Genomic DNA, 27,238 nt, shown 5'->3' on the forward strand with positions numbered 1-27,238 from the left:
TTTTTTTGCTAGGATTGATGCAGTAAGATATAGGATCTGTTATGCCTTTGCTAAACAAGTTTAATTATTTCTCATTTCAACAGCTATTCAACATTAATAGTAAAAGCCAATTGTAATTATATATTCTCCTTGAGAAAATAACACTATTTAAAGCAATTGGCCAAAACGCAGCTACTTTTAAATCTGAGTAACTTTCATTTCTTCTGTTTCTTTTCTTTTCTGAGAAGTAGGGAGAAAACAAGATTTTCCAAATCATTGTCTGTGTTCATATGCACAGGTGTGTGGAGATTAGAGGACAACTGAAGGGTGAGTTCTTTCCTTCCACCACGGGGCTTCCAGGGAACTCAGGTTATCAGACTCTATAACATTTAACCACTGAGAAGTCTTTCCAATCTGCTTTTGGGTTTTTGGACAGAATCTCCCTACTGTAGCCTGAGCCTCAAGCTGGTGGTCTTCCTGTCTTGACCTCCCAAGAGCTGTTACAGACATGTGTCACCATATCCAGCTTTTTCCTTTTCTTTCTATTCAGGGCACACTGTGTCTGAGTCATTAAAGGATTATAAAAATAAAAGTCAGGAGGCACCTGTAAATGGTTTACAATGTCCTACTGACAATAAAATACAAACCTCTTAGCCTAAACTGGAGATCAGCTTAAAGGGGTTCCTACTTATGTCCGTACCCCTCACATGCTGCGCCTTTTATTATCTGGCTATGTCATGCATCCAGAAGTACAACTGAGTCTCCATAGGGTCTCTATACTTGTTCACTCTTCTTGAGACATTCCTCTCAATAATTTTGTACAGACGCTTCTTGTCATGGAGGACTGCCTTGACTCAATAGTACTCTTTCGCAGGCCGCACAAAGCTAATCCTCTCAACTGTTTTGAGTTGTTCGTATACCTCCACCATAAAGTGATGAAAACAGAGACCACAACACTACTGTATCCTGGTACCTTTTACAAACAGGGCCTCTCTTTCTATAAACATTCAGCCGTCGCCCGTGGGAAGGTGATAAGCTGTTCGCCTAGCTCTCTCCGGTCACTGACTCCACTGACCATGTTCATCAGCACCGTGAGACACCTCTGAGCACCAGAGTCAAAACAATACGTTCCCCACGCACTGAACCACTTGCCACCCTGTCACGTTCGTCATCAACTGCAAAAGGAGCAGACTTCAAACACGCTGACCCATCCAAGCAACAGTAGCACACGCTCTCAGGGCCGACCGCATCCCGTGAGGTGCAGAGGAAGCCTCTGCATTCACAACCCTGTTCTGACACCAGCTGCGAGGCAGGCTTCCAGCCCCACAGAGTAAAAGGAAAAGCTGATTTGAGCTGACCGCCGCTGACCCAAAGTCTGCGCGACCCTCCCCGGACTCCGCATCCGCCTTGCCCGTTTACGCCTCTCCTGACGCGGTCAGGGTTGCCCCAGCAGTCCCTCCACAGTCCTCTACCACAGGGTTCCCGACCCTCCTCACCCAACTCCTCGACCGGCCCCACAACCCTCACCCGTAGCGGCCCAACCCTGCGGCTCCGGTAGGACGTGGCCGTGCAAGGGGCGGGGCGCAACAGGGCACCAGTCTCGGGCAACCGCCCGGAAACAAACTGTATGCGATGTCTTCGTTCCGGAAGACAAGCTGTCCTCTGCGACCAGTAGCCACTATCGAATTAGGGTTGGTACGGATCTTCGAACAGAACTGAGGTATCCTTCAGAAACTGGCCCTAAAATTTTGCGTGCCTTCCCTTCAGAGAAACAACTTCCAGCCTAAAGGACCAACTCAGACTCCCCTCCCCCCCGAAAAAAGTGCTTCCGGCGGCAGTGACGTAACCAGGACTCGCCACGATCCGGCCCCTCGCGGCCTCCTGACTGGAGGGTGTGATGATCCACGTGGCCACGCCCTCCAGATACCGCCTCCACCACGGTACAGGCAACTTGTTCGCGAGTGTTGGGAAATCTAGCGTGTGTTGGGAAATCTAGCGTGTGTTATGCCAGTGTTATTCACCGCCGGACGCTGTGCCACGCGACTGTATTACAAGCACGAGGAAGTCTGAGGCAGAGTATCACAAGCTCAAGGACTGACTGGAGCATAGAGTGGGACTTGTCTTTTTTTTTTAAAAGAGTTATTTAGTTTAGTTATTTAACTACGCTGTTGCTGTCTTCAGACACACCAGAAGAAGGTACCAAGATCCCGTTACAGATGGTTGTGAGCCACCATGTGGTTGCTGGGAATTGAACTCAGAACCGCTGGAAGAGAGCAGTTAGTGCTATTAACCACATCCACCACTCCAGCCCGGGACTTGTCTTAAAAAGTAAAAAAAAATGTCTGCAATGTAGCTCAGAACCCTCAGGTTTGGCCTCTAGTATGTGAAGAGATAGGAAGAGAGAAGAAGTTCTTTCAACAAACAATATACTAATTAGACTGATGCCACAGCTACATGGGAAAAATGCTAAGTATATAGTTGTTTTTCAGAGCTAGAGACTGCTGGGCCTTGAACATGTCTATCAACCTCCCCACCTCAAAGCTTGCAGCATAAGACTGGCAACCTAAAGCTCATAAAAAGGTGGAAGGAGTGAACCAACTCCACAAGTTGTCCTCTAATCTCAACACGTGCACCGTGATACACTCACCACATATATTTACACATATCATCAACATGTACTGTAATAATTTAAAAAATGTTTAGAAACCTCTCATCAATCTGAGCCGGTTCCTAAACAAAACATAACTGCAGAAAGGTGCTTAAGAAGTCCAAAGTGCTCCCAGGTTCCCGTGAGGAAGTAAGCTATGAACTAAACTTGCCTAAGCAGGTAGTGAGCATGAGAAGATCTAGGAGAGTGTTAAATATGAGTAGCACAGGGATTGGAGGTCGGTGTGAGGCTAGGGAATAGCCACATAGGGTCTGTGGCAAGGGGAAGGCAGAACTTTCAGAGATGGCAACAGCTACAGCAATCAGAGGTAAGTACTGGCCCAGGCACAGACTCTGGCCTCTGGTGGGAACAGGCCTATCTTTTGTCATGTATAATGCAGTTGCTTTTCCAGAGAGATGAAGGACAATGCCTGGGTTTTGACCCGAGTCACAAGGTCATATTTTCTGAGATGCTGAAGACCATGAAGGCAGACTTTCATGGTATGTGTGGGTGGTGTTATAGCGTCTATAGAGTTTTAAGAAAATTTGAGATGTCAGAAAGACAAGTAACACACTATCCAGTCACCAGCACAAGAATATCACATAGTCCAGGGAGCCCAGACAGCATCAACTCCATCAGAGTCTGTTACTCTCAGAGAGTAATAGACTATGGAAGGAATCTTTTGTGCAATGTATGGAAGCTTCACCTGTCAATAAAAGGTTGTTAGCCTATGAGCTTAGGCAGGAAATAGGGAGATGGGAGTTCCTGTATAGAAAGAGGATTCTAGAATAGAGTCTGAGACTTGGGAGAGATTTGCCTGGAACTCTTGACCACTGTCTTGTGAACCCTGAGGAGAGAGAACAAGCCATGTGGCGGGGCTTGGAATAAAACAAATGGATTATTGGATTATGGGCTAGTTGGGGAATAGGCCCAAGCTTTTGGCCTTAGCATTTATTCAACTATAACTCAGTCTTAGTTGTTATTTTGGGGAACTTGAGTGCTGGTGAAAAGACCCGTGGTTATAGTAGACTAGGAAGTATTTTAAGTCCAAGTGTTTTTTCCCTTTGGTTTTAATATGTTATGGGGGCTTTATGTTATATGGTGTTTAAACTGTCTGTTTAATGGTACTAGTACTCTGGAGGCAGTCCTGTTATAGATCACCGAACTTACTTCATGTGGGTACTATATCTGGTGAGTCTGTAAGACTGGCCTCTCCTACTTTATGGGCCTCTGTTCTCATTTCTTGAGGAGAAACCCAGCCCATTTATACAGCCCTGACAGTGTATAAACATTAACAAAGGTGTGCATACAAAACCTGAAGGGAGGCATAGAAAAGGCAAAGCCGGAGAACACTCAGGGACAATGCCTGGGTTCCTCCATCGTACAAAGTTAGATCCACACTGGACTTATGAGTTCTTTTTTCACTAAGTTTCAGTTTCCTACTTCTGAGCTTCTGGTGGCAAGTTTCTAGGTCTGTTACCCGGGCCTCACTGTAGCTATGTAAGGCCATCCTGGCTCTCTATCGCTCTTTCTTAGGCTGCCAGACCAATGCAGGGTAAGCTGTCACCAGGGTCCCCTCAATTGGCAGAAACCCACTTTGAACTCCCAGCTACACCTCTGGGTTAGCTGTGTCTTTAAGGCAAACACCAATTCCAGGGTAGGAAAGCCTGCTGGAGTCCTGGTCTGACCTTCCCCACTACACCTTAACCTACAATATAAAGTAATCAAGATGAGTAAGCCTGAAGATTTAATCAGCTTTTTGTAATTGAAGTAGGGTCTCCTTTGTTTTAAGCCAGTTTTCTCAGTTGTAATTGGGAGTCTGACCCAGTGAGGTTGTACTGGGGTCAGCCTGGTTCCTTTAGCACCCCTACCACCCTTTTCTGGCTCGAGCTTGGAACCCTACAGGGCAGGAAGGGTTCCTTCTGATAGCAAAAAGAAAGATACAACAGCTGGCAAGGCAGAGATGTAGGCCAAGCTTGGAGGAATATGGAGTGCCCCTTCCTGCACAAGGAAGTAGAGGCTCAGTGGACATCTGCAGGCCCCACTCTGGGTATGTTCACAAGGCCAGGCTCAAGAGCTACAGAAAAAACAGTCATACCCTATAGGTGATAACAGCCAGCAAGACAACTCCAGATTATTGGTTTTTTGGGTGGAATGGTTCAATGTTATTATCAACCTGACTGGATTTGAGGTCACCTAGGAATCACAACTCTGGGTGTGTCTGTGAGGTTGTTTTCAGAAAGGTTTAACTGAGGAGAACAACGCTGAGTGTAGCCTGCACCATCCCATGGGGTGGGTCCTCAACATGAACGGAATGCAAAAAGAAAGCTGAGTGCCATTGTTCATTCCTCTCTGCTTCCTGACTGCAGATTCAATGTGACAAGCTGCCTCACGTGTCCATCAACGTACCTTCCCCACTACAATGGATGACTATACTTTCAAACTAAGAACCAAAATAAGCCCTTCCTTCTTTCACATACCAACAAGAGAAGGAACTAATACAGAATCTAGAGAAATGAAGTTCAGATGATCATAAAGACACTGCCTGAGTCCCACAAACCTGCCTTGATAAGCAGCTCACTCAAATTTTGCCCAGCAATGCTCACCAATGCCCAGAGCTCTCTTATGCAGAGACATGTACAGCCTGACATGTAGACATTATTCTCTCTGCCATGTGGAGTCCCTGCAGCCCCTCTGAAGTGACTCTCAGACATTATGCTCTCTTAAAGAACTGAGGATTAAGTGATTCCCAAGGATCTGGATGTCCTGGTGCTGATGCCCCAGGTGCTTCCCTTTGGAATAGGATCCTGTAGACCTGAGTACAGGGGCCAGGGATTAAATACCAAACACAGAGCTCAAGGTGCAGATAACACATTCAACACTGCCCAGGTCTGAAAATAAAGATACTGTCTGGTGTTATGCTTAGAGACGCTCAGGATTTGAACTCAAACATCCCGTTTGCTTACCTGTTGACATTATCTGCTGGTGAAGCTACCAGATTGACTAGCAGGCAATAAAGTAAACACTAAGAATAGTGAACGATTAGTGTAGTGAAGTGTTAGTGGTGCTCGTGTGCATTAGCATGGACCATGTGGACCCTCACATACGAATACAACACAAGAAGAGAAACAAACACAGCTCATTTATTAGAATCAAAAAAAGAGAACCATCTCCCACAAACACAGAGTACTGCCTCTCAGTCTATATCAAGAGCAAGACAACAGTTGAAAATTGTATTCCTGAGAAGCAAAAAGTTACCAGTTTGCAAACAAATATAACAGGTGATTTCAATAAAAGATAAAAAGTTTAAAAAAAACTAAGAACAAAATTTCAAGTATTATTCCAGATGACATGGCAAACCTAATAATGTACCAGATCAGGGCTGGAGAAGCAAGGCCCTGTCAGTCTGGAGCCATCTGGAGCTTCAGCAGGGAGTTGCTCTCAGGGACGGGAGGGCTAAGGGCTTGGCCTGCTGGACAAGAGGCATTGGCCAGCCCTGTGTCAAGGACCTGGATACTCAAGACATCCTCCCCAGGATTAGCAGTTTTGGACATTTGATAAGTTTTTAAATAAACAAAAACATATGCTCATTCTTCCAAATATCAGGCTATTCCTAATTTTAGTCAATTTGTAAATTATAAATTATAGTATTTGTGCTACAGTTTTTAATATTTAAATCTTATTAGAAGATAAGCACCACCAAACTTATTAAAATAAAAAATATACAAAAGGCTGTGTCTTTTCAGACAGAAGAATATCCTATACATCCCTGGAGGCTGTAAACGTATGCTTCCTTTCCTTCCGGAGAATGTTTCTGACATATCTGACAGCTTTTCCCACAAACTTTCCCATTTAACTGTAGTCAAGGTACAAGGTAGAAAAGACACAGAAGTACAAACCTGCAAACCTGCAAACCTGCACTGTCACTGCCCCACCACACGGGAAGGGAGAGCTGTCTAGTGGGAGGGGGGAGATCTCAGTCTGCTCATCTTCTCGCACTGACTAGAAGGCCAGTGTGGCCAGTAGGCCTCCCAGGTTAGTGGGGCATGTGTGTGTGTGTGTGTGTGTGTGTGTGTGTGTGTGTGTGTGTGTGTGTGTGTGTGTGTGTGTGTGTGTGTGTGTGTGTGAGAGAGAGAGAGAGAGAGAGAGAGACTGAAGATAAAGCTCGCCACACCAGAGAGTCTGACCAGAAACCTCAGTGCTGCTTAGGGAAAACCGTAAAAATGTACATGGTATTTAAAAAAAAAAACCATAGTATCATTGCCTCCTGTGCTCTGTAACTGTTTCATGTGTCTCCTCCAATATTCAGTTCTTGAACCTTGTTTGCTCACAGATGTGATTGAATTTCCTGCAGAGAGAAAAAAAACATCAAATTCAAATTGTGAAATTGCACATTGTAATTGCCACATAAGAACATGTGTGAATCATGTGAGCCCACTCAACAATTTTTATCCTCAAATAAAGGTTTCTTTTTTTTTTTTAATTGTTTATTTTATATATGTGAGTACACTGTCGCTGTCTTCAGACACACCAGAAGAGGGCATTGGATCCCATTATGGATGGTTGTAAGCCACCATGAGGTTACTTGGATTTGAACTCAGGACCTCTGGAAGAGCAGTCAGTGCTTTAACCTCTGAGCCATCTCTCTAGCCCTCATTTTTTTATTTCAAATATATGTGTATTTATATGTATCTATATGCCATGTGTGTAGAGGTGACCATGGTGGCCAGAAGAGGGAATCAAATCCCTTGGAGCTGGAATTATAGATGGTTGATGTTGACATGGGTGCCGGGAGCCAAACTAAATTGTCTGGAAGAACAGCAAGTGCTTTTAACCGCTGGGGCATCTCTCTAGCTCCACTAAGTATTTTTTTCCTTTTCTCTTTTTAAAATAAAAATAAAAACACTATGATAATTTATCATAGAATAAGAGCAGTGCCTCCTTAGTGTGTGCCTGTGCCTGCACTTCAGCCAGCAAGGTGGAGACAAACCCTATGGAAACAGGGGCCACTTCCCCCTCTCCACAGACCAGGGCAACATTGGAGATCCTTGCAGAAAGTGGCATTGTCTTTGCTACCCACATCCATACGACCGTGAACAAAGGTGAACAGGTGATCAAATGCCCCCCCCCCAATTTATTTTTATTACTTTTAGTTGTGTGTGTCTGTTTGGAGGCATGTGGGTTCTTAAGGAGGCTATCAATGTCTAATCCTCTGACAAAAGAGGAATAGGTGGTTACTAATGCCCAGAATGAGTGCTGGAAACTGAACTCAGATTCCCTGCAAGAGCAGCATGCACTCTTTTTTTGTTTGTTTGTTTGTTTGCTTGCTTGTATTTTTGTTTTTCAGGACAGTTTCTCTGTGCAGCCATGGCTGTTCTAGAATTTTCTTTGTAGACCAGGCTGGACTTAAATTCACAGAGATCCACCTCTGCCACCTGAGTGCTGGGATTAAAGGTGTGTGCCTCCACTGCCAGAATGTAACATGCACTCTTAAATGCTAAGCTACATCTACAACCTAAAATTTCCTTTCTTGAAACAGATGTGTCTGCTGTTCATGCTGAAGCACAATGCAAGGTTTTATGCCACAAAACTACCCATTAAGAACTCATTTCTAGGGCTGGATGTGGTGATGTATGACTTTAATCCCAGCACTCGGAGATAGAGGTAGGCAAATCTCTGTGAGTTCGAGGCCAGCCTAGTCTACAAAGTAAGTCCATGACAGCCAGGGCTATACAGAGCAACCCTGTCTCAAAAATCAAAAAACAAAACAATAACACCTCCCCTCCCAAAAAACCCAACCAACCAAAAAACAAACAAACAAACAAACAAAAACACAAACAAACCAACGAGTCATCTCTATTCTTCTCTTTTATACTGTGGGCAACAGCTCCAATGCCTTAATCTGAACCAAAAATTAAGAACTGGCCAATGGACTGACTGGCAGAGAACCATGGCATTAGTTGCTTTAAAAACAGGAGCAAAAAGATTAGTGCTGTGCACTGACTCTGACTCCATAAGGCAATGCAGATGTTGCTTTGAACAGCACTTGAAGACACCACAATGGAGGTTGTGGTGGTTTGAATATGCTCAGGGAGTGGCACTATTAGGAGGTGTGGCCTTGTTAGAGGAGGCGTGTCACTGTCGGTGTGGGCTTTTAGGCTCTCATCCTAGCTCCCTAGAAGTAAGTCTTCTCTTAGCAGCCTTCAGATGAAGATGTAGAACTCTCAGCTCTCCCTGCATCCTGCTTGCCTGGACGCTGCTATGCTACTGTTTTGATGATAATGGACTGAACCTCTGAACCTGTAAGTCAGCTCCAATTAAATGTTGCCTTGGTCATAGCATCTGTTCATAGCAGTGAAACCATAAGACAGGAGTGGTTAAGTTACTGCATAACCTCCATACATACAATAGGAAGAAAAACCCAGGTGTTACTCCATCACACAAATTGGGCCAGTAACTTGGGAGACATGACTAGACCACAGCTGCTGGCCCAGAGAGAGCCAGCACTAGACTCTGCCTGTCAGCTCTGGAAGCTGTCAGACAAGGCATAATGTGACTCATCTATGAAGACAAAGATAAAAGACAGAGGAGGACACTTGCAGAGAAGCTGTTTAGGAAACACAGTAACAAGAGCACAATTTCTATTTGAAAACACTACTTTGCATACTGCATGATTTTATAGAAGTATAGGGATTAAATTAGCATACATAAGTGTATTTGGGGGAAGGAGTAGGATTCTGAGAACTGAAGCCAGAAGTTTGTGCTTTACTACTGAAGTACACCTAAAGTCCCCAAATTCGAGCATTTTTTAGCATATAATTTATATTACTGTTGTCTCCCCAATGTTCCCCAGCCTCACTCACATTGCATGGTGAGCCTTCACCTGAGTGCGACAGTTGCGGCCCCAGTAGCAATCAGGACGGGATGTTACGGTCACTGGAAAAGAGAAGTACATGTCCACATTAGATGTATCATATACTTTTCATGTAGCTAAATAAATTTAACTGGACATACAAGGAAACTGAGCACAAAGCGTTCTTGTCACTCTGTGTGTGTTCATGTATGTTCAAGGTGCAAGTGTGTGGGTACAAATGTATGTGTACAAGTCAGTGTTGGGCGTCATCTACCTTGGGTTTTTGTTTGTTTGTTTGTTTTGAGACAAGGTCTTTCACTAGCTTCGGACATGCCAATTAGGCTAAGCTACCTGGCCAAACTAGGGATCTGCTTGTTTGTGCCTCCCTAGTTCTGGAATTATAAGCATGAGATGCTACACCTGGCTTCTGGCAGCTACTGCTACTTCTGTGAACTGGCCATGTAGACCAGGCTAGCCTTGAACTCAGAGGTCCACCTGCCTATCCCTCCCAAGTACTAGGATTAAGGGTGTGTGCTACCACCGGCCAGCCTTCTTCTTTGCTTTTAAAACAGGTTTATTTATTTTATGTGTACTAATATTTTGCCTGCATGTAAGTATAGGTGCTTGGTCACCATGGAGGCCAGAAAAGGTGCCAGATAAGTTGCCATGTAGGTTCTGGGAACTGAACCTGGGACCTCTGTAATGTGTAATATCCACATAACCTTTTTTTTTTTTTTTTTTTTTTTTTAATAAAACATGAGGACTGAACTCAGGTCTTCACACCAGCACAGCAAGACCTTTACTAAGCTCTCATGCTAGCTTACATCTTATCTCTCCTTATGATCAGTATTCATAGACTGCCAAGATTGTCAGACAAGAAAAACACATCTATCTGAAAATCACGTAAAGGAAATGATATTGCTCTAGTGATGTCTATAATGTCTGTATGTATCTTGATCAAGCCTGAAAAGCAAATGCAACCTATGTGCCTGTCTTCTGCCTACAACTTCTGCTAAGTATGGAGTGTAATGTCATAGTAAGTGCCTGTTAGAACTGAGTAGACACACCAATACAGACAGAAATGGTCTGTGGGCGCCTTACCTGGCAACTCTGAAGCAGGAATGTTCTGACGATACTGATAGGTCAGCTCTCGGAAGCTACGCAGACCACAGCAGTAACACAGCACGGTGTTTCCAGTGATTCTGTAATCTGGGGAATACAGCCATTTATCAAGCAATGCCATTTTCTTTTTTTTTCTTCTTCTTCTTTTTTTCAGAGCTGGGGACCGAACCCAGAGCCTTGTGCTTGCTAGGCAAGCACTCTACCACTGAGCTAAATCCCCAACCCCTGCAATGCCATTTTCTAACACCAAAATAGACACACTTCACACTAACAAAATGGGTTAAACATTTGGAAAATAATCCCAAAATCAATCTAAATACCAATTTGGCTGGATTTTTTTAAGATTTATTTTTATTTTATCAGTGTTTATATATATGAATGTCTGTGCATCACATGTGTAAGAGGTATTTAGTATGGTAAATTATTCCTTATCTGAAACATGAAGGTCAGAGGTGCTCTGGTTTAGACTGATTTTCCAGATGGGGAGATATCTGTGTATATGCTCCCAAGGATTAAAATAATGAGTCCCAGTGCTTTGCCTGTATGGATACATGTGTTGTTAGTACTTGCAGAAGTCAGAAAGCCTCCAATTCCATGGAAATGCAGTTATGGATAGCTGTAACCCATTATGTGAGATTGGGGAACCAAACTGGATCCTTCGTAAGAGCAGCCAGTACTCTTTTTTTTTTTTTTCCGGAACTGGGGACCGAACCCAGGGCCTTGTGCTTGCTAGGCAAGCGCTCTACCACTGAGCTAAATCCCCAACCCTGCAGCCGGTACTCTTAACTGCTGGGTTATCTCTCCAGTTTCCCTACATGTTTTTTGAGATAAGACCAGGCTGATATGGAACTCAGATCTACCTGCCTCTGTTTCCCCAGTACTGAAATTAAGGGTGTGTGGCACTGTCCCTGGAGATTTGTGTGACGTAATGAGAAGTGGAGGACCCAATTCTCACCACAGAATCATTTACATTTTCTACACATCTCACACACTGCCTGAAGGTGATTTCACCACAGGTCTGGGATAGATCGAGTTTTTCTTGTGCTGTCATGTCTCTGGCACTCTATCGGTTAAAATGTTGAAGGCATTTTCAAATTTGGAATGCTAAACCTACATGTGTTCAGAATAAAAATCACATATAAGAAATGAGTTGTAAATTTGACTACCTACAATTTAAAATTTGAAATGGAAATATAAAAAACATAAACTGGGAAGTAGTAATGCTACAGTAAGAGCATCTCTACAACATAAGGGCAGTACTGCGCACTTTAACAAAGACAGTCAATGGTGCCGAAGACCCCCACCCCCACACCAGAGCGCACACGTAAAGCCCAGGACCATAAATAAGCATCTGTAGGTACAAAAAGGCCTTCAGTTCTGCTAACAATCACACAAAGGCTTTCAAAGAATAAGTCACTGTCAGCTTCTCTCATACTCACAACTAAATGCCAAATGCAAAGCCCAGGGGCAAGAGCTGCCTCGGGCACGAAGGGGAACCTGCTCAACCTTGGGAAGGTTGTGTGTTCACGTGGCAAAGACTCAGCTGTGCACACCACAGTCAAAAAAAAAAAAAGGGTTGGGGATTTGGCTCAGTGGTAGAGCGCTTGCCTAGCAAGCGCAAGGTCCTGGGTTCAGTCCTCAGCTCTGAAAAAAAAAAAAAATCCCGCCACTTATTCTAAAATGAAAACTTCTAGGCTTATAGCACTGCATTCTCAACAGCTATGGCATTGATGTAGTGGAAAACAAGAAATATCATTTAATGAAGTACCTAAACATGTTATGAGATGAAAGCTCAGTGGAGAGCTGCCCATGTAGCTTAGTTGGTAGAATGCCTGCTCAAAGCCCCGGGCTTGATCCTTAACACTATATGAAACTGGGAATAGTAGTATAGGCTGGCTTCTGCCAGCATTTGGGAGGTGACATTAGAAGTCCGAGGTCAGTCCTCGTTATACAGCAAGTCTGAGCCTAGTCAGGGACAGAACCATTTCCCTAAGCCTGTCCCCTCCGAAAACTCTATGAAATAATAAAAAAACAAGATAAGGCTGGGAATTTAGTTCAGAACCCTGACGAGTTCCCACTACCTCAAAAACACTGCCTGGAGTTTTTTTGGCAGAAAGGAGTGTGTGATAGATGCTGGGCAAACAGGACCTTCAGTACTAGGGCACCATCTGCAATGTAACCTGCAAATGAGGACCTTTTGGAAAAGCTTGGATGGATATACATGAAAACACTATTTCCATATTGGTTTTATTCTTTGTTTATGATTTCCAATGCTGGGGACAAAACCCAGGCCATCACAAATGCTAGGTAAGCAGTGTGTACGTGAGTGCTACCCCAGGTCACTCGGCCAGTGTTCAGCTGTGGGATTTCAAGTGAATTTTACTTTATCCTATGTTCTTCCGAAAAGTTACTTGTATTTCCTTTCTTGGTTTTTTTGAGACAGGGTCTGTCTGCAAAGCCCTAGCTGTGTAGACTAGGCTGGCCATCTGGCCTCAAACTCACAGAGGTCTTCCTGCCTCTGCATCTTGAGTGCTGGGATTATATGTGTGCACCACCATATCCAGCCTTTTCTTTTTCCCCTCCCCCCTTTCTTTCATTTATATGAGGACACTGTAGCTGTCTTCAGACACACCAGAAGAGGGCATCAGATCTCATTACAGTGGTTGTGAGCCACCATGTGGTTGCTGGGAATGGGAATTGAACTCAGGATCTCTGGAAGAGCAGTTGTTGTTCTTAACCACTGAGCCATCTCTCCAGCACTGAGCGCTCGCACATGCGCATACTCTCTCTCTCTCTCTCTCTCTCTCTCTCTCTCTCTCTCTCTCTCTCTCTCTCTCAGATCTCTCTCTCTCTCTCTGTTCCTTCCTCCCTTCCTTCTCTTTCTTTCCTTATTTATTTTATAGTTGTGCTAGAGTGTATACCCATGGAGGCCAGTGGAGGGTGCCAATCCCCTGCAGCTGGACTGACAGGTGGCTGTGCACCAATAAGAGGTGCTGGGACTCGTCTGAGTGTACTGGGAGAACAGGAAGTCACTCATATTTCTGTATAAGCTTCTCCTATTACAATACAACAATCAAGAAATCAAAGGTGTTTGTAGAAATTGCTGCAACAACAGACAAGACACACCAGAACATGATCACCAGAAAGAAATAACTCAAGGGATTTTAAGCAAATTGCTCACTTTCTCTTAATAAAACATTTAAGTCTTAGAGGAAAAAAACTGTTACAATTTCTATAGCCTCCACACTATGCATTCCTCTGGGAGAAAGCAGAATCCTGACTTTATTTGCCAACTGAGTGCTGACAAGTTGGTGACAAAGTTGTGGAGGCTTAGCCACGCTCCCTTAGTCACACTAAGCCACGCTCCCTTCTTGCCCTAATAGGAAGAGGAGGTGCTGGAACATGATATACAGGTTTCAAGTGCACCAAGTTCTTAAAAAGCCAAGTTTTTAAAACATCAAAAGTGATTAGGCAGGGACTGGAGAGATGGCTCAGTGGTTAAGAGCACTGACTTCTCCTCCAGAGGTCCTGAGTTCAATTCCCAGAAACCACATGGTAACTCACAACCATCTATAATGGAATCCAATGATGCCCTCTTCTGGTGTGTCTGAAGATAGCAACAGTGTACTCATATGCATAAAATAAATAAATCGCTTTTTTTAAAAAGTGTTTTGACAGGTATGACAGCTCACATCTGTCATCCCAGCACTAACGAGGAAGACAGGAGGATCAGGAGTTCAGAGAAAGCCTAGTCTACACTGTAGGGCTCTGTCAAATCAAAACATAAATATAAAGTATCTAGACCTTCCTCTATCTTCTTAGGAAGGGTCAGAGTCAAAGACAAATCTGTAGTAAAACAGATAGGTAATACTGCCAAGATCTTACCACTTTATATGAAACTAAGACACCCTTAAAAATTCATGCGCATTCTGGAGGGCAGGACTAGCTAAACATTGCTTACCAGACAGTATAAATACACCCCGCTGTAGAGCCAGGAGACTCTCTGTCAACATATTTTTCCATGTCAGACCCCTGGTTGCCAGGTAATTCTGTGGAGGGAAAAGGGGTGAAAAGGAATTCTAGTTTAGATGAATCACTCAACTAATAAGGGGATACTTCAACTAAAAGCTCATGATTCTCTCAAAAAATTCCACAAAGGCTTTCAAAGCACAAGGACAGATAAGACACTCAAGGGGAGAAGGAAAACAGCAAGCTTTAACATTAAATACTATTAAAAGGGACAGAGAAATAAGAAAACAGACTGTTAGTCACAGTGCTGCTTCTAACATAGTTCAAATCAAATCATTAAATTGCCAACATCTGCTTTTAGTAAACAACATACCAGAACCCCTCCCCTTATTTTCTGGAAAGGCAGACATATGCCCTTGAAAAGGGACAATCTCCAATGTCTGCTTAGATCCTGCCTGGCCTAGATAAGCTACGGATGACTTCCGGTAGAAGCTAAATCTCCTTGAATAGAAGCTACAGGTTTCAGGAGCACACTCCAAAGAGAATTTCTGCTTTTTATCTCAGTATTTTTTTTTTTTAAAGATCTATTTATTTGTGTAGAAGTAGCTGCCTTCAGACACACCAGAAGAGGGCATCAGATCTCATCACAGATGGTTGTGAGCCACCATGTGGTTGCTAGGAATTGAACTCAGGACCTTTAAAAGAGCAGCCAGTGCTCTTAACCTCTGAGCCATCTCTCTAGCCCTCTGAGTATTTTTGTATCCTTGCCCTCCACCCTCCTCACCCAGGATGACAAGTATAGCTGAATGCTAGGCCTTTGTTTTCCCTGACACTGTCCAGCTGTTACTAAAAGGTGTTTTAATGTACACAAAAGTTAGGTGTCGTGGTGCTTAGCTAACTATGTCTGGTGATGTGTTCAAATCAATGAAAGGACTCAAAGGGCAGCAAAGTTCTCAACGCAGGGGCAGAAGGTGCAGAACTGAACATGTTACAATTCTAAGACCTGAGCTAGCGTCCTCAAACACAGGAAGAAAATATTCAGAGAAAGGCACCAGAGCAAGCCAGAATTTAGAAAGCCTCTCTGTAAGACGTATCAACCAGTTCCTATGGTCTGACAGCATGATGAACAGACAGTAAATTCATTTTGGAACACATGGAAAACTTGACCTATTAGAACCATGGAACTACCTGATTGTACTGGTCAGAAAATACAGTGTTTTTGACAGTATACATTGGCAGGCTAATGCTAAAGAGGAAAGTGTGTATCCTAACAGAAACCACAAAGGTTATAGGAAAGCTTCACGGTTTTCACTGATCCCCAGAAGTATGGAGGCAATACCTTCAGGATATCCGACTCATAATTGTTATTGTTCAGCACTCCATCCAAACACTTGTCCCCCAGGTTGAGCTCTGCCAGAGGAAGGAAGAATATTGTTTTTTAAGGATGATATAACATCATTTAAAATCAACAAAAGTTAAAAGACATTATCACTGACAAAAACAAACAAAAAATAGAAATTTTAAAGTGGAGAGCTAAGGAGATGTCTCAACCGGTAAAAGCATTTGCCTCTAAATCTGACAACCTGAGTTCAATCTCTGAGATGCATGTGGTGAGAAGAGAGGCCTGACTCCCACAAACTCCTCTGACTACATATGTGTCATGGCATGTGTGTGCACATACAAAATAAATGAGTAATTCTCTAAAAATAAGGCAGGAATCAATAGCGAACACTCAATGCTGACCTTTGTCCTCTCTCTGTACACACACACACACACACAGAGAGAGAGAGAGAGAGAGAGAGAGAGAGAGAGAGAGAGAGAGAGAGAGAGCACCATCTACTCAAACTAAAATGCAACTTTAAATAGAGAACAGGTAAAACTGATCCCCATCTCACTACTGAAACAGGGTGTGCTTCCTCTGTAGACTAAACTTGAACTCTTTTTTCTTTGAGGCAGGATCTCACTGTATAGACCTGGTGTGGAACTCTTATTAGACTTCGCTGGCCTGGAACTTCCACAGATCCATCTGTCTCTGCCTCTCTGAATGTAAGGATTAAATTATGCAACACCACACACCTGTTATCTTTGAATTTTTAATCCTCCTCTAAGCCTCTTGAGGGCTGGGATTATAGCAGTAGTGTTTTTATTTGAATAAGCAATTTCTCCTGTATAGGAAAACCAATATTTTTCTTATTCTGATACCGCTTGCTTTTGAAGCAATGTAGGTTGAGTCTTTCTAAGTGAGAACTGTCTGCAGTATAGCAGAAAAGGGTAGATAATCACTTGATGGCTCATAGAAGCCTCTTTTCTCTGAACACCATTCAACGCCACCTGTCCCATATTCACTAAGAGGACACAGAAATGTCAAAGCAACTAAGGGCTGAAGAGTTGACGTTACCACAGAATGGGGCCAAGCAGCCAAAGCAGCCAGTTCGTGTGCAGCCCCAGTACAGGTGGCAGAAGGGCTGCAGGCACACTGCACCTGAGGATAGAGGACAGTTGGTCAACTGAAACCTAGAACTGAGGCTGCTCTCATACCTTGAGGACACTTAGCACCAGACTCAAGAGCTCGACTCTTTGAAAACAGTATTTCTGAGGTGTCTTCATGGAACTAGAGAGCAGAGACAACATGCCAAAGTGACATCCGAAATAAAAGGTGATAGAATTATGATAATTCAGTGATCTTAAAGACAGCTTGGTCTCTGACCCCAGCCCCAAAAAGCCCTAGTTCATCGTCTCCTAGATCTGAGTATGTGATACACTTGAAGGAACCGCACATTCATGTCTGCAAAGAACTTTTCTACAGACCATAAATATTGCTTTTACATTGTCATTGTGCTTGCCTTTGTAGAAAAGGTTTTTAATATTTAATATTCTCAGGGGTTGGGGATTTAGCTCAGTGGTAGAGCGCTTGCCTAGCAAGCGCAAGGCCCTGGGTTCGGTCCCCAGCTCCGAAAAAAAAAAGAAAAGAAAAAAAAATATTTAATATTCTCTACAATGCAATTTCATTGAGTATGTTACTGAACGAACCCTAGCTGAAATTTTTTAAAGATTTATTTATTTATGTATATGAATATACTGTATATTTATGTATATACTGTAGCTATCTTCAGACACACCAGAAGAGGGCATCGGATCCCATTACAGATGGTTGTGAGCCACCATGTGGTTGCTGGGATTTGAACTCAGGACCTCTGGAAGAGCAGTCAGTGCTCTTAACCGCTGAACCATCTCTCCAGCCCCAGCTAGCTGAAATTCTTACAGGACTGAGTAAGTAAATCTTTTAAAGGGAATAATCATTTTGTAAATACCTGTATCTATAAAAGCAATATCTACTAAACTAGCAAAGTAAAGACTGCCCTCTTTGCAAAATTTTGAGAACATAACCTCAGCTGCCACCTGCTGTTCTGTATTTCTCGGATATAAAGTGAGGTATTTTCAGGACTCTTCCAGGGATTCTTCTCGACATGCCTAGAAGTCACACTGGTAGGCCTGGGACTTGTAAACTACCTATTCCCACATGCAGACCCCTGCTGAGAAACTGTTTCTTCTTCTGTGCTGAATTAAATCCAGGCTAGGAGAACACTCTCCCCAGAAGCAGTCTCTGAGCACAGAACGCACTACATCACTGAAGTGGAGAGCTTACGCTATATCAGACATTGTGCCCTTCACATCCAGAAGAGTGGCTCAGGTACAGTAGGAACTTGTTGATGTGGCCACATGAGTTTATGTCTTTCTTCATTTAACAGCAAGAATATTCAAGGAACTCTCAAGTTGATAAGTATTTTAAAAAGGAAACAGATATAAACAAGCATTTCAAGCAAAGGTAAATTCAAGCAGCCATCGTATAAACGAATAGCTCCGTGAGTGCTTCTGACTCAGTTTTGAAATGCGCAAATGAAACCCAGAAGCTTGTACATCCCAACAACTCTTCTACCACTCAGCTATGTCTCTATCCACAGACCTCTTTTAATGGTAAGAAATATAAATTAAAAACCAGATATTTCACCTATTAGATTTATAAATAACATATTATATGACGGCTATAGTACTGATAAGAGAATGGATATAGATTCAGAACCCAGAAGGAGAACCACACACATATGGAAATGTGGTCTCTACAGGGCAGTGTTATTAACTGGTAGGGAACATGCTCATGTGGGATCAAATGATTATGATTATATGCAGATGGGAAAAAAACATCTTTCATAGCTTACATAATGTCGATTTCATTTGAAAATCAATCCATGAGGGCTGGAGAGATGGCTCCATGGTTAAGAGCACTAATTGCTCTTCCAGAGGTCCTGAGTTCAAATCCCAGCAACCACATGGTGGCTCACAACCATCTGTAATGAGATCTGAAGCTACAGTGTACTTATATAATAAATAGATAAATAAATAGATAAATAAATCCTTAAAAAAAAAACTATAAAAAAAAAAAAAAGAAAACCAAGCCATGGAGGATACACAAGAATGTCCTCCTGTGCAGGGGGCACCCCAGGGAGACTGACATACTCACACTGTTGAGGGGCGACGCGGGAATCCTGCTCATGCTCAGCTCTCCGGTCCGGCATAGGCTGGAAGCAGCAGGTGCATATGGCATGGCTTCCCTGAAGAGGGCATGTATAACCCGGGGCTGCTGAAGCAGACATACTTAGGTCAGAGCATGTCTAGATATCAGGTGAAAGACAGGAGGAGTGCCTGAACCCAGCAGGAATGCACTACTTCCTAAGTGGCCAAATGATAGTCTGGTATTTGAAACACAGGAATTCGGGCTGGTTATAGCTCAGTATTTGTCTAGCATTTGAGAATCCCCAGCTTAATCGACAGCACCAAAAATACATAATGCATGCATGCATACACACACATATACAAATAAAATTAAAAATAAAAAAAAGTAAATGGACTAAGGTAGTTCAAGTCAGGCACTGTGAATACACCTATAATGCTAGCTATTGGAAGGCTGAGGCAGAAGATCAAATTCAAGGCTAGCCTGAGTTACAAATTAAGACCCTGTTTCAAAAAAGCAAATCAAAAGGCTGTCCTGGGCAACCCTTAGAATGTGCCTCCTAACTACAATCCTAGGTTAGTGGCTGCCTAACACACTCAGGCTAAATGGCAGCTAAAGGGCCGGGGCTTCTAAGGCTATCTTCAGTTTGGCGATGATCACGGTGTTGACTGTACTAAGAACAGGCAGAACTAGAATTAGAGTGGTCAGCCCCAGGCAGAGAGCACTGGAATGCTACCTGCAGCCAGGTCAACCCTTGGATCTAAGAACAGCTACATGCAAGTAAGCAGCTCTCTTTCCCCTTCTCCTCATCTTTTCTGTTTTCCTTTTAAGTTGGAGTAAAACCCAATGCCTTACAAATAAATGCTCGGCATGCCCTCTCTTGGGAAGAGCTCTATGTCTTGGCCTGTCTTCTGCTTTTCTCAGAGCATCTAGGTGCCAATCTGTTGGAAATACACAAATGATGGACAGCTCTATAGACATGCAAGGCAGCCGATGGGAATTTGGCATACTGCTAGGGAGAAGCCAGTCTCTTAATTTGGGTAACAGATACAGAATGATCATTTTGGCTTTGGAAAAAACCACTAAGCAAACTCCCTAAAGCAGTAGGCTGGAGAAAGACCAAAGTTAAAACCAGAACTGTCAATTATTAGATATGTCCAAAAGGGGAGACTCAAATAAACAGATGTTCACCTAATTCATTAATTCTCTCTCTCCTCTCTCTGTCTCTCTCTTTCTGAGACAGAAAGGTCTCTCTGTTTAGGCTTGGATATCCTAGAATTCAATATGAAGACCAGGGAAGCCTCAAATGTACAGAGATCCTATCTCTACCCGGCTCCTGTGATTTCTTACCAATACTGGTTATGCCAAGCAAGAAGCTATGAGGGGCAAGAGGATAGCTGACGCAAAGGAAGAGAGGGCAGGAAAGATATCATAGAGGAATCACGCCATAGAAAAATAGAACAAAAATCACAAGCACATAACACAGTGGAAGGAAGAGCTCGCGGTTGGATACCACTGTCTTACCTGTTGTCAAGCTGGCAGATGTTGAAGGTGCTTCCCCACCAAGGGCCTGTGTGGCTCCCAGCTCACCCTCTGGGACTGGGCAAGGAAGAGACTGCACTGCTTGCCTTCTGTATTCAGGACACTGTCTGCATACAATGTATGGCTGACTGTGAGGAGAAGCAGCACAGATGCAGTTACAAAGGAACAGGCTCCAGGCAGACACGCAGACATCATCATTGCATCATCACCTACCCCAGCTCCACCTGTTGGATTCTATCCTTCAAGGCCTCTGCTCTACCTCTGCTCATCTGCAGCACCACTTCAGCACGTGTGAGGATGGCAGTGAACCCTACTTTTCTGCCCAGCTCCTACCACAGGGATGGCACTACCCATAACTACCTGGAACAGGAGTCTGAAAGTGAGGACAGCACCCACCACACGACAGCTGCTCTGAGCTCAGCCACGTTCCTGCTCAACCCCTCACACCCCATGCTTCAGCACACTCTACCCTGGGCCACTTAGTCCCTACTCAGTGCACACGGACTCAGGCTCCAAGGCCAAGGAAACCCAGGCTCATGAGAGAAAACTACACGGCAAGTACTGCTGATTCTCTCAATTCATGTGTGTTCTTGTTGGAATCAGAGCACAGATGCAATCCCAGCACTGTCAAGACTGAGGCAAGAGGGTCTTAGTGAGCTAGGATTAAAGGTGTCAGTGGCTACACCCAACTTAGTATGCCAGATTGACCCGAACATTCTCACATGCTAGGCAATCACTCCATCACGCAACTACAGTTCTAGACCTTCTAAAATAGTTTTGTTTTGAGACAAGAGTCTAAGCTTTTCAGGCTAGCTTTGAACTCACTCTAAGCCAGACAAGGTAATTTTCTATTTATTTGTAAAAAAAAATCATGCAGGGCCTATGCACAAAATGAAGACCTGAAACCAATGTGTCACCAAGTAAAATTAGGTCTCAAAGAACCATCTCCTCTCAGCCTGGGTATTATGCTTCTCCTGTGATACTACTCTAAGAAATTATAACACTATCATTTACAGCCAAGGACTCCCAATCCCTAACTATAAAAATTACATGTGCTGGGCTACAGAAATGGCTCAGTGGTTAAGAGCACTGGCTGCTCTTCCAGAGGTCATGAGTTCAATTTCCAGCAACCACATGGCAGCTCACAGCCATCTGTAATGGGATCTGATGCCCTCTTCTGGTGTGTCTGAGGACAGCTACAGTGTACTCATATACATAAAATAAATAAATTTTTAAAAAAAGAATTACATGTGCTTATGGGAGTAAGACAATACATATGACTTTTCTGCTTTGCCAGTGAATCAGGACTCATGATGAAGAGCCTAAGAAATGAAGGGTATTGTTGGGGAGTTCACAACCCACTGAAGAGTCTTGCAATGGTGGTGCATGCCTTTAACTTCACTGCTCAGGGGCAGACGTAGGCACATCTCTACGAGTTAAGGACAGCTTGGTCTACATAAGTAAGTCCAGGGCAGCCAGGGCTACATACAGAGAGAGACTAAGCTAGGAGTGGTGGCACAGGCCTTTAATCCCAGCACTCACGAGGCTGTGGAAGGTGGATCCCTGTGAGATCAACGCCAGACTGGTCTAGACAGTGAGTTCTAAGATAGCAAAGGGTACATAAAGAGACCTTGTCTCAAAATTAATTAATTAAAAAGTTCATCAAGGCTACCTGTGGTTTTTAACTTATTCATTGCTGCTCTGAGTCCATTCAGTTCTGGTCATACTCCAGTTTGAGAAATAAGCTAAAAGCATTAAGGAAACTGACTGACTGAAGTCCTATAGCTGTACACCCCACAGTACAGTTAAGCACAGTGCTAATGGACTTCTCATCCCCAGATCCCTACTCTGAGCCAGGCACAGATCTAACCTGATGTCTGAGGATTCACTATCAACATCAGACAGCTCTAGCAGGTCCTCTGAACTCCCCTCTTCATCAGAGAAAGACCTCCTGACTTTGGGTTGCAGCATATCTTGAGTGATTTTATTCCTTGCATCCATACTTCTCACATCTTCTTCACTGCGACTCTTATCTAGACATAAAGGGCATAGCAACAGTCACTGGCAAGGGACAGCGTTGAGGGTTCGCCTTTTACCACTGTCTATTGTAATGTTATGTGCTGGACCTTCAGATTTAGCGTCTGTACTTAGCCCCTAGGACCAAGTTAATTCTGATTGGTGAATAAAGATGCCGACAGCCAATAGCTGGGCAGAAGAGACATAGGTAGGGTTGAAGTTTCACGAACTTGGGAGAGAGAGGACCATGAGGAGGAAAGACAAAAAGAAGCCACCATGCATGAAGAACAACATACAGGAGGGAGATAGAGCGCTGCCTGGGCTAAGGCCAAGAGAACAGGGCCCAGAGGGCTGGCCAATTAGAGTTAACAGCAGCCCAGATGGAACACAGTAAATAGTAAGTGATAACTTGGGGTCATCGATAGAAAAGTAGATTCTAACAGCATGGAGGGTAGGCAGCGGCCTAGATGTTATGCTACATAACGCTTATTAAAATATAAAGGCTGTGTGTATCTTTCGTCCGGGAACATAAATGGTCTAAGGTGGGGAAGAAGCCCTGCACCAGGTTTTTAATACTTCTTACTACAGGACAGGACTAGAGAGATGTTCTAGATGGCTCAGGGCAGAGCTTCAGCCCCCAGGTCCCTAGCAGAGAAAAGTTACTGGAGCTGACCTGGGTGCTGGAGAAGGTATGCTTCCACGAGGTTGTTCAGGATGTGATTTTTGCAAATCCGCTCCACTGGACATCGGCAGGTAGGGCACAGAGATGAACGCTCCATCCAACCAGAGTAGCAAGCCGCACAAAATGTGTGCATACAAGGCTGCAAACTGGCAGAATACGAAGGAATAAAGAACACATTTTCTGACAAAATCTTCCAAAGATCTGACAGCTGCAGGCTGACCCAAAGAGGAATGCAAGCTAGATTCCCAACCATGGGCCAATTGTGGAGAACGGTGCCATCTAGCCTAAAAATACTTAAAGCTCAGTGTTAAAAGATACAAAATAAAAAACAGTAATTAAAAAAATCAGAGCTATATGCCTATTTTCAGGGAGAATAAATCATAGATCAAGTACCAAGTATTTGAGTACTAAAAGTTGGATCGGATCTACCTCCTGAGTTTCCAAACAAAAACCAAGGGAAGTTTCTCCCAAAGAGAATCCTGGGAATTTCATTCTATTGTTAAGTATTATGTCTTTAGCCAGGAAATGTTTAAAACCCAGTATACTTCACATGATTCCCCTACAGAGGAAAGATCAGGTTTGCTCTGTTATTGCAGGGTTATTCATGTCCTGTTGTCAGTCAAAACCAAGATTGATCACATCTCATAGAGTTTCTCCTTGTTGACACAAGTAAAATGGAAACCTGAACAGATTTCAGGGCAAAGAAGCTCAAAGTCTGTTTTATTTATGGCCACTTCTTCACACTTGTCAAGGGAGCTGGTACTGCTGAAGCCACCCTAGGATATGAAGTGAAGCAGCACACCTCACACAATCATGCAGAAGGTCTTGACAGATGATACAGGTTAGTGTCTCCTCCATCTTGTCTGGTTTCACAGAGGCATCTTTGACATCCTCACTTGAGGTTTGGGCAATTCCACGCTGGTCTGCAACTGATAACTGGAGGTTCAAGTCAAGCTCCCCATCTATAAGACAAAGGACACAATCACAATCACAAAGGACAAACAGTCACAATCATTTAACGTGAAGACAGAAGATCCTCACATTCCTATTGTCTACCAATAGCAGAAGAAACAAAGCCACTTTTCTTGTTTTTCAGACAGGATCTCACTGTGTAGCGCTGGCTGTCCAGGAACTCACTGTATAGACCAGACTGCCCTAGAACTCAAGAGATCTGGTTGCCTCAGCTTCCTGAGTGCTGGAATTCAAGGCATGTGCCACCATGCCTAGCTATAAAAACTTTTTTAAAGAAGGTCCCAAATGAGTCAATGTTCTTATTTGCCTAAATTCTGGTTTAAAAGAAGACTTGCTAAGCTGGAGAGATGGCTCAGTGGTTAAGAGCACTGACTGCTCTTCCAGAGGTCCTGAGTTCAATTCCCCAGCAACCACATGGTGGCTCACACCCATCTGTAAAGGGAACCCATGCCCTCTTCTGGTGTGTCTGAAGACAGCTACAGTGTACTCACATAAATAAAAATAAATAAATCTTAAAAAAAAAAAAAAAAGTTGGGGTTGGGTTTTAGCTCAGTGGTAGAGCGCTTGCCTAGGAAGCGCAAAGGCCCTGGGTTGGGTCCCCAGCTCCGGAAAAAAAAAAAAAAAAAAAAAAACAAGGCCCTGGGTTCGGTCCCCAGCTCTGAAAAAAAGAATTAAAAAAAAAAATTTTTTAAAAAAAAAAAAAAAAAGAGTTGCTGTCCTAAAAGGGGGGGTAAAACATACACCTAGGATATATGCATAAGACATGAAGATGACAAGTGGGAGAAGGACAGATCAGTTGTATAGTATTTTTATAAATGTCACTTTTGTTTAATCAAATAAAATATAACCAAAAGTACTAAAAAAAAAAAAAAAACTCTAAGGTACACTGAAAACTTTAAAAATGTCCTTTTGCCAGACAGTGGTGGCGCACACCTTTAATCCCAGTACTCAGAAGGCAGAGGCAGTTTGAGTTTGAGGTCTGAGTTTGAGGTCAGTCTGGTCTACAGAGTGAGTTCCAGGACAGCCAGGGCTATGCACAGAAACCCTGTCTTGAAAAAAACAAAAAAGGAAAAAAAATCCTTTCTTCTGGTACATTTATGAACATAAACTATACTGCTATTATTGGGTTTTTTGGTTTTTTGTTTGTTTGATTGTTTTTGGGGATTTCTTCATGCTGCCCTCATTAATCTCAGACTCATTATGTGGCTGAGAGTTACCTTGAAGATCTGCTCCACCTGCTTCCATTTCCCCAAGACTGGGATTCTAGGCTTGCAATATCATAGTTTATTCAATTTAATTTATTTTTAAAAGTTGGGTATACAGGCTGGGTGTGATGACACACTAGGGAGGCAGAGGCAGGGGGATCTCTGTCAGTCTGAGGCCAGCCTGGTCTTCAGAGTGAATTCTGTGATAGACAGCTAGATCTCAAACAAAATGTTGGATTTATTACATTTTGCTTATTGATTTGCAGAGAGGGAAGGGGATGCATGTGGAGGTCAGATCCTCCATAGGACTTGCAGGACTTACCTAGTCCTTTCCTTCTACTCTGTAGGTCCTGCTGAATTGAACTCAGGTCTTCAGGCTTAGCAGCAAGCTCCTTTATTCATTGAGACATCTCACTAATACTCAATTCTTATGTTTAATTAAAGAAATGCTTAGGGCTGGAGAACTTGTTGCTTTTTCAAAGTACCTGAGTTCAGTTCTCAGCTCATAACCACCTCTAACACGAGCTCCAGAGAGCCAATGTCCTCTCTGTTCGCCATGTACCCATTTAAAAAAAAAAAAGCCAAGCATGACAGTGCACACCTTTCTTCCCAAATGCTTAATCACAGCACTGGGAGGCTGAAGCAGGCAGATCTCTGTGTTTGCTAACAGTCTGGTCTACATAACAAGTGCCAGGTTAGCCAGGGCTACATACCAAAAGTCTGTCTGAAAAGAAAGGAAAAAGAGCATGAAAGGCAAACAACTTTTAAAGTCACACAGAGGGAAATAAATGCAGCTACTCTCTGCCTTGGCCTTTCCTTACCCAGTCTCCTCATCTGAGGAAATGATTCAGGTTTTTGCTATGTATCTGTATTGTAATCCTTTAGTTGACTCACTCTGTTTACAGAATTGGAATTAAATACAGGGCCTTACATTAGGCTCAACCACTAAGTTACCCTCAACTGATTTAACAAATTATCAAATATTAAGGTCCTCTTAAAATTACTGAGCAAGTATTGCTTGCTTAAACTACATTTTATGGCCATCATTATAAATATAAGTATTCATTGCTTAGTCAAGTAGTCAAACTTATGTAATTTTCTATTCTTAAATGTATTTTATGTGTGTGTGAATGACTGCATGTATGTATGTGTACCATGTACATGCCTGGTGCCTGCCAAAGCCTGACTTTACAAAGAGAATCTCTTAAGTTCCACCTGTCAATAAGAAGCCCATGGACAAGGAGCAGGAGTAGAAGGTGGGACGTCCAGCAGGGAGAGAAAATTCTGGGAGTCAGGACATAGGAGATTCGCCTGCAGCTCTGAGGAGGAGTTCAGGCTTGGCATAACCTGAGGAGAGGCAAGCAGCCATGTGGCACTCACAGAATGGAATGAACAGGGAAAGTAAGGGATGAACTACATGGGGAACAAGCTCCAGCTTTCGGCCTAAGCCATGACTCATAATAATTTAGTCTCAGAGTCGTTATTTCTGGGAACTACGTGGCTAAGAGTAAGAGCCCAAGATTACATGAAATGGGCACTAGGTCCCCTGAAAATGGACTCTCAGGTGATTGGAAGCCTCAGGTGGTGCCTCAGGTCCTCTGCAAGAGGAAGGGCTCTTAACCACTGAGCCCTCTCTCCAGCCTCTAATTTTCCATTTTTGTTTAATTTCAAAGTCACCTCTTATCAATACCTTTTTTCCCCCAAGATGGGGTTTCTCTGTGTTGCCCTCGCTGTCCTGCAG

At 43.4% G+C, this 27,238-nt stretch overlaps 2 protein-coding genes across 8 annotated transcripts in view; both read right to left on the reverse strand.

The window, feature by feature from the left end:
- The window catches only part of Golga3 (golgin A3), a 48,447-nt gene extending 46,602 nt beyond the window's left edge, over window positions 1–1,845 (reverse strand). Inside the window, exon 1 of one of the 5 annotated variants that reach the window (XM_032886884.1) lies at window positions 1,507–1,790. The gene's annotated coding sequence lies outside the window, so the exon portion shown is untranslated. Of the gene's footprint in view, window positions 1–952; window positions 1,317–1,347; window positions 1,455–1,475 lie in introns of those variants that run through there. The other 4 variants (XM_032886888.1, XM_032886885.1, XM_032886886.1 and 1 more) reach the window with 4 other exon arrangements.
- Window positions 1,846–6,870: 5,025 nt separating this feature from the next.
- The window catches only part of Chfr (checkpoint with forkhead and ring finger domains), a 32,177-nt gene continuing 11,809 nt past the window's right edge, over window positions 6,871–27,238 (reverse strand). Inside the window, exons 8-18 of one of the 3 annotated variants that reach the window (XM_032886890.1) lie at window positions 24,123–24,282; window positions 23,312–23,466; window positions 22,493–22,655; window positions 20,605–20,750; window positions 19,090–19,206; window positions 16,969–17,052; window positions 15,910–15,980; window positions 14,563–14,650; window positions 10,581–10,688; window positions 9,490–9,562; window positions 6,871–6,974 (exon numbers count right to left, since the gene is read on the reverse strand). In XM_032886890.1, the coding sequence (XP_032742781.1) occupies window positions 6,932–6,974; window positions 9,490–9,562; window positions 10,581–10,688; window positions 14,563–14,650; window positions 15,910–15,980; window positions 16,969–17,052; window positions 19,090–19,206; window positions 20,605–20,750; window positions 22,493–22,655; window positions 23,312–23,466; window positions 24,123–24,282 (1,208 nt within the window). In that variant the 3' untranslated portion in view covers window positions 6,871–6,931. Of the gene's footprint in view, window positions 6,975–9,489; window positions 9,563–10,580; window positions 10,689–14,562; window positions 14,651–15,909; window positions 15,981–16,968; window positions 17,053–19,089; window positions 19,210–20,604; window positions 20,751–22,492; window positions 22,656–23,311; window positions 23,467–24,122; window positions 24,283–27,238 lie in introns of all 3 variants that reach the window. The other 2 variants (XM_032886889.1, XM_032886891.1) reach the window with 2 other exon arrangements.

This window comes from Rattus rattus, chromosome 16, assembly GCF_011064425.1.
Source record: "Rattus rattus isolate New Zealand chromosome 16, Rrattus_CSIRO_v1, whole genome shotgun sequence".
Taxonomy (NCBI): domain Eukaryota; kingdom Metazoa; phylum Chordata; class Mammalia; order Rodentia; family Muridae; genus Rattus; species Rattus rattus.